Source organism: Coregonus clupeaformis, chromosome 17 (assembly GCF_020615455.1).
Source record: "Coregonus clupeaformis isolate EN_2021a chromosome 17, ASM2061545v1, whole genome shotgun sequence".
Taxonomy (NCBI): domain Eukaryota; kingdom Metazoa; phylum Chordata; class Actinopteri; order Salmoniformes; family Salmonidae; genus Coregonus; species Coregonus clupeaformis.
The window spans coordinates 42,119,376-42,131,328 of record NC_059208.1 but is presented as its reverse complement, the minus strand read 5'-3'; the positions used below and the strand labels follow the sequence as shown (position 1 = coordinate 42,131,328).

The 11,953-nt window shown below is 42.6% G+C and overlaps 1 protein-coding gene across 1 annotated transcript; it reads left to right on the top strand.

The window, feature by feature from the left end:
• The first annotated feature begins 1,305 nt into the window (after positions 1-1,305).
• LOC121586434 (guanine nucleotide-binding protein G(I)/G(S)/G(T) subunit beta-3-like) lies at positions 1,306-8,306 on the top strand. Its single transcript, XM_041903106.2, has 8 exons — positions 1,306-1,787; positions 4,128-4,232; positions 4,659-4,804; positions 5,221-5,284; positions 5,585-5,741; positions 5,988-6,256; positions 6,606-6,822; positions 7,211-8,306. The coding sequence occupies exons 2-8, from the start codon at positions 4,176-4,178 to the stop codon at positions 7,315-7,317; spliced, it is 1,017 nt and encodes a 338-aa protein (XP_041759040.1). The 5' UTR covers positions 1,306-1,787; positions 4,128-4,175; the 3' UTR covers positions 7,318-8,306.
• Positions 8,307-11,953: the final 3,647 nt, after the last annotated feature.

Below are 11,953 nucleotides of genomic sequence, written 5' to 3'. Positions count from 1 at the left end.
GAGGATTCAGCTACTTTTCACTATTTCTGCACACTGCAACTAGGATCTTAATTCCTGATCGTTTAGGTTTTCACTTGTACTCCTTCTTTACTAGGAGATCAAGGTGTATTGTCTTGTTAATACCAGAGATTGCATTGCAAAGAATAGATGTGTTTGCACAAGACTTCTCCTCACATGGGATCTAATACGACTTATAAAGTAATCGTTGCATGGCGCCATCTAGAATATCAGTATTAGGCCATATTGTGTGCATCTAGGTACAAGATTTGTTTGTTAAATGTCATTGGCATTCCTTGCAGCGAATTGGCATTTCAAGCAACATCTTGCGTTACTTCATCGAGTGGTAATTGCGCCAACGTATCAAGGCACCAATGACCTCTTGAACTCTTACTGCGAGTACATCTGAATCTATATACTGCTGTAATATTACAGGTATTACTGCAACAGCACCCCCCCCCCCAAACTTCTCGTTCCCATCCATCCTGATCTTTAACCCCGCCCCGATCTTGTGGGATCTGTGAAATCTCTCCCTCAGAGCCACAAGTCAGTTTACTTCCCATGGCTGAGAAAAGATTATCAACTCTAACGGTAGAATTCTCCTTTTATCTACCACAACTGCAAAGGCTTGCCATTTATACCCAAATTAATTCTGTAACTGCACTGGAATCTTCACACCCAAATCTCTATTTTAACCCACAATCGATCCCTCGATTTCTTGATCCATTTTCATCTTGTCTTTTCTGTGTCACTTGTGACGCACGTTCTGGTTGGACTGCTCCAATTCCTTAACGAGATTTCAGATTCCCCGGATATCCAATTGGATCCTGATTAACTGGGCTCAACTCATTAGCTCTGACAAATGAATTCAACCCCCCTCAACCTCAACCTCTGCCAATCTCTCAGAAACCAGACAAAGTTTGACTGCCCCACCAATACAGTCAGACAATAATACTATGATGTCTGGCAATCTCTGACTGCTGCATCAGATGACCAGAAATGAAGGCTGCCATTGATAGACTGGAGAAGAATCCAAACACCACTCGTTAGTGATGTGTACAGTAGGCCTACCATCCAATTTGGCTCGAAGATTTTTGTTTCAATATATGGTGATATAAATCATGAGCCAGTCCAGGTCAGAAAAAAAAAATACCATCTCCTTGCAGACCTTAATATTATACTGTTGAATGATGTGGAATTGAATGTGGAAGACATCAAATGTGTTCCTCTACCAGCTTTATGTAGTAGCCATTGATATGATGTAATAAATGATGCGTTCTCACTATCAATGCCACTCTTTACCACCTTGCATCTCTCTACTGGATTGGATCTCAAACTCCTCAGTATCGCTCTACTTTCTAATATTCTCACATTTACACCTCCACCTGTCCCTCTCTCCCTTCGTTCCTCCTCTCTATACCTGCTCTTGACTTTTGACCTCATAACCTGATTTCCTCCTCCAATCGGTTTACCTACCTCCTCTTGTCATGCTCCCTGCTCTCTGCTCTCTCTCTTTCCCTCTCTCTATTTCCATCTTCGAGCTTATCCCTTCATCCCTGATCTCCTTCATCCCCTCCAATCCTCATCTGTTCCTCACAGGAGGAAGGGAGAGAGAGTTTTCACAGGTTGCCTGCAACCAGTCTGTGGGTGAAAGCGTAAGAGGAAAGAGAGAGAGAGAGAGAAGGATAGCAGGGCTGATTTGAGTATTGTGGAAAATAAAAAGCTGCTCCAAAGGGCTACTGAGGCGGAAAAGCCCAAAAAAGAAGAAGGACCACATTTTGTGTGGAAAGGTGAGTGATTTTTGGCCACTTTCGTTGCAAATTCTTCTGGGCATTTACATGGAACTATGTGGAACTACATTGACTCCTCTGATGATTACGAACATGGATCCACATAATCATGGAAACTATCCCATTACCTATCTCAGTATTCTCATCCATGATAAGATTTCATAGTTGAAAGAATGGAACTTCATCTGATTTGCAGTACGGGCCAATGGATTGAATATGAGCGAAATAAACTACTCAAGGGTCGGTCAATGACAACCGTAGTAATTGGAGTGCTCAATGGTGCTCATTTCCATCGGAAAATGAATTCTAATGGCATGCATGAAACAAGTGTGCTGTAGTCCATGGAAAACTTGTTGACTGATGTCTGTGCAAGTGTGAGAGAGAGAGCGAGAGAGAGAGAGGCAGAGAGAAGTAGGTAGTGACATCAAGTGCTTTTCTTCTCAGAATCAGTTTCCTTTATTAGGTAACAACAGCATGCAGAAGCATTATCAACTTTATCATGAAGGTTGCAAAACCTCCCCCATTGATTCCAGTAAAAGAAGAACAGCAGAAAAAAATCACGACTGAAAGCAGCAAACTGTAGAACTTTATTTCTCAGTTGTTTCTCGCTTGACAACAGGATTTTTGCAGGTGGAAATGTCTTACAGATATTGATTCTATGCATTGAAGTCTTCTTTAATTCTGCAGCCATGCTAAGAGAATGGTGCACTTCTAGAGTACTTCTATCTAGACAAAGAGGAATAGAGGCCATTCTGTGCATTTGTGCAAAGATATATTCAAAGGAAATGACCAAACAGGAAACTGAAGGAGAAGACTTTTGAAAACTCAAATGTCTACCTGATAGACCCTATCTTTGCATATTCTTGCACCCTCTATCCACTCTGTCTCTCTTCCCCCCTCCCTCACTCCCCCTTTCTGATCCAGGGGTAAAGAGCAGTCAGTAATCGGATGACAGAAGATTTGACTGGAAAAGCCTCCCTTAAGTTCTGGGGCTTTAAAGCTCTCTTCCCACTAGGCACAGACATCATTTCAACATCTAGTTTTGATTTACATTTGATTGAGTTGTCAACTAACGTGAATTCAACATGAAATCAAAATAATTTGAACTGTATCATTGGATTTAGGTTAAAAGACACACAAAAAAGACACAAATTCCAGAAATTCCTTTACGTTGATTACTTTTTGCCAATCTAATCAGTTTTCCACATTGATTCAACTTCATCGCATTTTTTTTTTTTTGGGGGGGGGGGGGTAATGTGGAAACAACGTTGATTTAACCAGTTTGAGCCCAGTGGGTTGTGCCCACCCCTCCTCGCCCGCTGTTTCCCTGGCTCTCGTCATACTTCAAACTTCCTACTGAACACCTATGCTTTGTTCAACACGTGAACAATTGTTTCCGTGAAAGTAATACCTTTAGTAGTTGGACACATTTTTTCTAGATTCGTTGTTAACCTTTTAAACGAATTAGAAAGTGGTGTGTGTTGGTAATTGGCCTCCAATTACGAAAACGTCAGCATCCAATTAAGAGTATTAGGGCCATAGACTGCTAAGCACTAATTATGTCTTGATCAATAATTATTCTCTCTTAAAAGGCATTGAAAGTCAGGGTGAGGGGTGAGAGAAGAAGGTTCATGGTCAATTGTGTCTTAAACTTGTTTTAATTGTAACAAAAAATAAAAATAATTGAAGTCATGAATAGGAAAATAAAAGTAATAAAGTAAAGTTGTAAAGTTGTGGTAAAAGAGTCATTCTAAGTAAAAAATAGCAAGTACTCTCGAAAGACAGACAACACTTCCGTAGTGACCTATAAAAACCAAAATGGCTTTATGTGTTACAGATAAGATGGCCAGTAATTGGCCCTAATCTTCAGATAGGTGAAGGTAGAGCTTGGATATGTCACTAATTCTGCATATTAGACTTCTAGCACAGCGGTTGTGGGATTATACCTCGTACCATACTCAAGAAGGCCAAGCTCTCACACCAGACTAGATGACCAAGCACCTGAGTGATTTAGTTTAGGATGTCAGGGGCCATGGGGGGTTACTGGAGCAATGAGTCCAGTCACAGTATGTTCTCCCCAAACAGGTGGCCACTGTATATATCTACTGTATATATCTACTGTACATATCTACTGTATATATCTACTGTACATATTTGAGAACATGAATTCTTAGTTCTATTGAAGGTCTTCCTTATATTATTGAGTTCTACATTATATTTAATTTTACAATGAGGACAGCATTTTTGCCAAGCCCTGGTTTGTATAAATATGTATGCAATCAAATAAGTTCAGAATATATCAATTTTTTTTATCCTTTTCCCTTTCTCCCTATCTTCTAGTCTACTAGTTTCTTTCTCCAGCGGTAACAGCCCCTATCAACCGTTGCCATGGGTGAAATGGACACGTTGAAAAAGGAGGCCGATGGCTTGAAGACACAGATTGAAGTGAGTCTTCCTAGCACTGCATGCGTTGATGTTGGGGTCGCCATGACAATAGTTACCACAAGACATACTCATCAAGCACATTTCTGTAACAATATTCAATATCACCCCCAGTCAAAAAAGGCCTCATCATCAGATAAATAACTAGGAATCACAGTACCAATAATGCACAATAATTTATGTATGTGTTGTACCTACAGAGTTCAGAACGTATAGCTTACATTTAATTTCCTCCACATACCGAAACTGGTATTGAGCTAAAGTTATACTAAGACATTTTAAGCAGTGTTTGGTTCCTGAAAAATGTAAATACAACAGAAGTATGGAGAACATTCTGCTCCAAACAATTTATGCTTCTTTTTCTACAACTATTTTACTCTTCACTAATCTTATTCCTCTCCTATCTGTATCTCCCCCTCCCATCACTAGGCAGCCCGCAAGGCGGTCAATGACACCACCATGGCCGCTGTAGCATCTGGTGTGGCGGCTGCACCCCGTGTCCAGCTGAAGAACAGAAAGACATTGAAGGGCCACTTGGCCAAAATCTACGGCTTGCACTGGTCCGCTGATAACAGGTGAGAAGGAGTTCTTGTCCAGATAGCTGAGAATCAGGATAGCGTCAGGGACAGTCTAGCTCACCATAGACACCCCACCACTACCACTAGCCAGTGTGATATAGGGACTAATGAACAACATAGAGAAGGTCTACTTTGCGCAAGATAGAGAAGGTCGATAAGAGGGGTCGTTTGATGCACCACTCAAACCAAATGGACTCTGACATCGAAAAGTCCCATTGTTTAATGTGTCCACGATAACATGCAAGTGTTATGGGGTTCAATGAAAAGGCTTTTGAAAGGCCTTCATTTTTTCAAATTTTGCATTGTCAAAGTATTAAACCAGATTCATACTGGATCTCATGCCTAAACCCTGTTCACACAGAATTTGATACACTGACTGACCACTTGTTTAACTCTCTTTCTCTCTCCAACAGGCACATGGTCAGTGCCTCACAAGATGGCAAGCTTCTTATTTGGGACACCTACACTGGCAACAAGGTAAGGGATGATCACTGATCAGTCATTATTTTCACAGTTCTAACTGTTTTCTTAATAATGCATAGGATTTCTATAGAGAGCTTTCCATTTGGTTTAGTGTATGGAGTAAATCCCTCCTTAAACCACCGATGTGTGGAAGCAGTATTGACTTTTGTTTCAGATTGTCTTGACTTTGACTACACACTCTACGAATGTATTTATATGATAAAAGTCAGCTAGCTAGGTATCTTAAGTCTTCTAACCTTGAGACAAAGTGAACTAGAAAGTGAGTGGTTAAGCGTTCTTCTCCCTGCCCTCCAGGTATATGCCGTCCCCCTCAAGTCCTCCTGGGTGATGAGTTGCTCCATGGCCCCTTCTGGCAATCTGGTGGCCAGCGGAGGTCTGGATAACATGTGCACCATCGTCAACATCAAGGCTGCTAGCCCAAAGACCCTCAGGGAGCTGGACGCACATGAAGGTAGCTACCCTAGTACATTGTTTGCTTCACCCGTGTTATGGTCAACTCCGATACCAACTGGGTTACGGTCAACTCCGTGACCAACTGGGTTATGGTCAACTCATGACCAACTGGGTTATGGTCAACTCTGTGACCAACTACAATTCAGAGAATTCATTAAAATCGTGTTCATAAATTGGATGTCCTAAAAATATGTAGGAAATAAGTAGAATAAATAATATCTCTGTCTGTCTCCTTCCATCTCAGGCTACCTTTCCCATAGCCGCTTCCTGAGCGACAATGAGATCCTCACTGCATCCGGTGACACCACTTGTTGCCTGTGGGATCTGGAGACTGGCAAGCAGAAGGTGATCTACAAGAGCCACGTGGGTGACTGTATGTGTCTGGCCGTGTCTCCAGACCAGAACAGTTTCATCTCAGGGGCCTGTGACTCCAGCGCCAAGCTGTGGGATGTAAGAGATGGTGGCTGCAAGCAGACCTTCATCGGCCACACGAGTGACATTAACGCCATTGCGGTGAGCACAAAAGACAGGGCCCAGAGTTTTTCCTGGTCAGAAAGACTCTGAATTGTCTATATATTGTAGTGACCTTAACCCAACAACTACCGACCTCTTCAAGGTGTTGGGTTGCAGTCACAAGATTCTGGGTTCAAGCTCCGGTTGAGACTACCCCCCGACTACAATATAAGCAAAACAGGAGCAGTGCGATCCAAAATCGAAACATAGTTTAGCATCACAACACCAAATCTTTCCAAGGAGTCTGTACTCTGCAACTCAGTCCAATCACCAGGCAACTAATCTTCAAGCTCAATAAATGTCAAAACAAAACAATACATACTCTCCTCTTCTTTTTGTCATACCCCAGTTCTTCCCTAGTGGCACTGCAGTTATCACAGGATCCGATGACTGCACCCTCAAGATGTATGACCTCCGTGCCGACCAGGAGGTCAATGGCTACCAGGACGCTGCATTGAATGCTGGCGTCACGTCAGTCTCCCTCTCCAGCTCTGGACGCCTCATCTTTGCCGGCTATGACAACTTCAACTGCAACATCTGGGATTCCCTGAAGGCAGAGAAAGTCGGTGAGTAAAAGTGTGAGAGAAAAGAGTGAGAGAGAGAGGAGGGGACTGAGGGGATGGGGGGAAAAGAGAGTAGAGGCAGAGAGAAACAAAGACAGAACAGTATATGTAAAGAAAGGGAGGCAGACCAGGTGATAGATGGCAGAAGTAGGTGGTTGAAACAGAGGCAATGAAAGGGAGAAAGCGTAACGTTTTTAAAAAGTCTGGATGAGAGGTTTGTGGAGGCAGTCAATTAAAGAAACACGGGTGAAAAGGGAAAATAAACTAGAATTTGCATCAGTGTGTATGACTTCTTCTCTCATCCCTCTCTCTCTCTCTCTCTCTCTCTCTCTCTCTCTCTCTCTCTCTCTCTCTCTCTCTCTCTCTCTCTCTCTCTCTCTCTCTCTCTCAGGTGTTCTGTCTGGCCATGACAACAGAGTGAGCTGCATTGGGGTGCCAGATGATGGGTTGGGTATCTGCACAGGATCCTGGGATAGCTTCCTGAAGATCTGGAACTGAGCTGGTGCTCCAGAGGCGACATTAGGAGATGGGGAGTCAGGGAGAGGGGGGATGAATGGAGCTAGAGGAGGAGAGGGGAAGGGAGGGGGGGGGGAAACAACCTGATAAATAAGGATGCTCATTTTGGGATTGGGGAGATACCAGGAGGATGTTTGTCGTACCATTTCACGTCATTTGTTATCGCTAGATCTTCCCTTCTCTCGCTCCCTCTTTCTCATCTATGTATGGAAATGTGAGAGGTGGGGAATGGGACTTCATAGAACATACTGCATAAATGGCATCGACAACAGCACAAGATACATCCCCACTACATGTACACAAGAGTTTTTAAGTTATTGTTGAGACTATCAATATCTAGACAATGACAAACACCAAAAAATAGGATATTTTAAGTCATTATTTTAAATAACAAATTAATTTAAAAATATGCTCTACTTGTATCTAAGGTGAGAGTGACAATTACACATATAGATTTTTGACAATAAAAACTTGGGAAATAAATACAGAAATATAATGAACATCAATAAAGATTTAGTATTACAGATACATTTTTATTGTTTTGAGATCTTTGATGTATAAAGCCCGCATTTTATTAGCTGAAAGTTGATATGTACATTTATTTACATTTAGGTAATTTATTAGAGTGCAGAGTTGATGTACAGTGCTGTTTGGTCACACATATCCAATGTATGTGTGCCACAGGAATATGACTGTTGCCGTTTTGGATATATGATGATACATGCAAACCAGCAGCACCCTCTGACTTTGCCCCAAAAATGGCTGCAATCACCTATCACCAGGCAAATCCATTATGTAAAAACAAAATGCAACGCCTGTATCATACTTCAGGGAAAAGCGTTGTTGAGGTGTTACATATCAGATGCCAATACATTCCCTCCCAATAAGCACATTTACACATCTGCAGTATCTCTGTAAAATTGCAATGTTTGTTGAAAAACCTTTCTAATAAACATAGAATTCTGCATTAACACCATGTCTGTGTATTTGTGCTTTGACAGTCAACCATTTAGAAAAAGTTTGGCCAAATGTATACAGTTGTATTTCAAATGCAAACCTCTTTCTGGAGGACTTATTGTAACAAACATGCCCAGGACATTAATCGAATCCCCTCACTGTCCTCCAAGAGTTGCTGAATTCTTTCTTCACTAAAGTCTTGTTCTTGCAAGGTATATGTAGAGCAGGGTTTCCATTATGAAAATGTGGCACTGGACATTTGACCAGCAGCATTTTACTTTACCGGATCCATATGCATTGGGTGCGTAACCTGGTTAGGGCGTCCACCCACGGTGCTCAGAATGACAGAAATCACATTTCGATTATGGTAATTCATCTTACAGTTTTTCTCGATTGCTAAGACACATTTCTTGAAAGCTGCTCTCCTTTTCTCTTAACTGTGAACACAAAACCCAATTTTCAAGCTACATTCACAAAACCTCAGACTCTTCTTGCAAAACCAAACTTTCACCTCAAAACAGTTCAATCTGTGCTCAAAACTGAACTATGTTGTCAAATCGTGCCCCGAGTCAATCAAAATAAAAAACACTACTGAACAGTCACTAAACACTACGTAGAAAAATAGAAAACACAATGCTCAGGACATGAAGCTGGAGAAATAAATGTTTATTGTTCACTGTAGGCTAAATGCATGTTGCAAAACAAAAAAACCTGTGCATTTAGCACTTGTACAAAAAGACAAAACAGAAATATTGTGCATTTACATGTAGCACTTGTAAAAACAAACAGAAATCTTATGCGTTTGCCGCTTGTGTACAGTAAGCCCATGTAAAAATAAAGTACAAAAATATACTAATAAGTGCATTACTCAGCCACAGCATCATGTCTCCGTACTGGGTCAGGCCACAGGACTTCATCCACATCACAGGCCACATTTTGTCTGGCCAGGCAACGGGGAAAAAACCCCTGGCATGCCGTATCCAGGCTTGGCATGCCTCCACACCTATGTCACCACAGGCAAGTCCCATGGCTTGCAGGAGATTTACCCTGGTGTAAGGTTGGCGTTCATATACCTTCCACCGCCATGAGGAGAAGAATTCCTCAATGGGGTTTAGGAAAGGGGAGTACGGTGGAAGGCAAAGATTGATAAAACCTTGGTTCATATTGTACCACTCTCTAACCTGGAGGGCTCTGTGAAAACTCACATTGTCCCAAACAACAACATAGATGGGATGCTCATCCTGCTGCCCTAACAAAGCATCTCGCATGTGATTGAGGAAAATGAGGAGCTGGTGAGTGTTGTAGGGCCCCAGGTTGGCATGATGGTGGACAACCCCATGATTGCTGATGGCAGCACATAATGTGACATTGCCACCACGCTGCCCAGGAACACCAACAATGGCCCGATGGCCAATCACATTACGGCCTCTCCTTCTCCTTTTGGTGAGATTAAACCCAGCTTCATCCATGTAGATGTATTGATGGGGTCTTTCCATTGCATCCAGTTGAAAAACCCTCTGTAGAAATAGATATAGTTTTGTAAGTGATACGGAAAAAAGTGATTTAGGCCACTACAGTAAATCACTACTTAGAGTAATCAACATTGAATGTGTCTGGATATATGCCAACCTGTACATACTGGAATCTTTGCTCTTTGACTCTGTCTGAGTTGCGATCAAAGGGCACTCTGTATAGCTGTTTCATGCGCAGTCTGTTGCGCTTGAGGACACGATCAACAGTAGAGAGGCTGACACTGTTGATACCCTCAAAATGTAAATGGTCCTCAATGATCTTCTGCTGAATTTCGCTCAGTTTAATGGCATTTTTCTTACGGACCATATCAACAATTAGGGTCTCTTGGTGTGGGGAGAACATACCTGTCCTCCCACCCCCATGTGGCAGTCTTTCAATTCTACAAAAAGAGAACATGGAGTTACAAAAAATATACATGGAATACTAGGCCTACAAACAGTTAGACCAACCCTCCATTACAATACTACAGTACATTGGTACAGTGATGTACTGAAACATATATTCACTTACAGTATACTGTGGTACAGTATATAGTATGTCATACAGTAATTGCTGTCAACATTTACATACTGTACTATAATGTCAAAAAAAGGTAATTACCTGTTCTCTTCTCTAAATCTTCGGATTATGGTGGACACAGTGAATCTACTGATGTTTGGTTGTACCCTTTGTCCAGCCTCCCTCATGCTCATACCATGGACAAGAACATGGTCAATCACAGTAGCTCTGATTTCATCAGATATTACTGTTCTTTGTCTTCGCTGACCACCTCGACCACCTCGACCTCCTCTCACACGAACTCTTCCTCTCAGATTTCTATCCATTGTAGGGCCTCACAAACCAGTGCTCTCTGAACTGGCTTACTGTATATGTTCCCTCACATCATTAGCCACAAGTGTGATCAATTTTGAGTTGTTGTGTTCAAGTGGTGATACCTGTGCTCTAATTGTGTTTGACTTTTGTCACATGTGCTCACCATTATGCAGCACGGGTGCATCACAATGAAAATGTGTTGGCAAGTTGTGTCTAAACAGGTGAAAAGTGCTTATGGTTTTGCCAAAAGAGTGATTGATTCAATCAGTGGGTTCAGGCAACTGAGCATTTGGTTCAGACAATAGGGTTTAGTGTTTTAGCAATTGAGAAAAACTGTAACAGAACAGCCATGCCGATGTGAGTAAGACTTTTAAGCAGGTCAACATTCACAAGGCCGCAGGGCCAGATGGATTACCAGGACGTGTACTCCAAGCATGTGCTGACCAACTGGCAAGTGTCTTCACTGACATTTTCAACATGTCCCTGACTGAGTCTGTAATACCAACATGTTTCAAGCAGACCACCATAGTCCCCGTGCCCAAGGACACTAAGATAACCTGCCTAAATGACTACCGACCCGTAGCACTGACGTCTGTAGCCATGAAGTGCTTTGAAAGACTGGTCATGGCTCACATCAACACCATTATCCCAGAAACCCTAGACCCACTCCAATTTGCATACCGCCCCAACAGATCCACAGATGATGCAATCTCTATTGCACTCCACACTGCCCTTTCCCACCTGGACAAGAGGAACAGCTACGTGAGAATGCTATTCATTGACTACAGCTCAGCATTCAACACCATAGTGCCCTCAAAGCTCATCACTAAGCTAAGGATCCTGGGACTAAACACCTCCCTCTGCAACTGGATCCTGGACTTCCTGACGGGTAACAACACATCTGCCACACTGATCCTCAACACGGGGGCCCCTCAGGGGTGCGTGCTCAGTCCCCTCCTGTACTCCCTGTTCACCCATGACTGCATGGCCAGGCACGACTCCAACACCATTATTAAGTTTGCAGACGACACAACAGTGGTAGGCCTGATCACCGACAACGATGAGACAGCCTATAGGGAGGAGGTCAGAGACCTGGCCGTGTGGTGCCAGGATAACAACATCTCCCTCAACGTGACCAAGACAAAGGAGATGATTGTGGACTACAGGAAAAAAAAGAGGACTGAGCACGCCCCCATTCTCATCGACGGGGCTGTAGTGGAACAGGTTGAGAGCTTCAAGTTCCTTGGTGTCCACATCACCAACGAACTATCATGGTCCAAACACACCAAGACAGTCGTGAAGAGGGCACGACAAA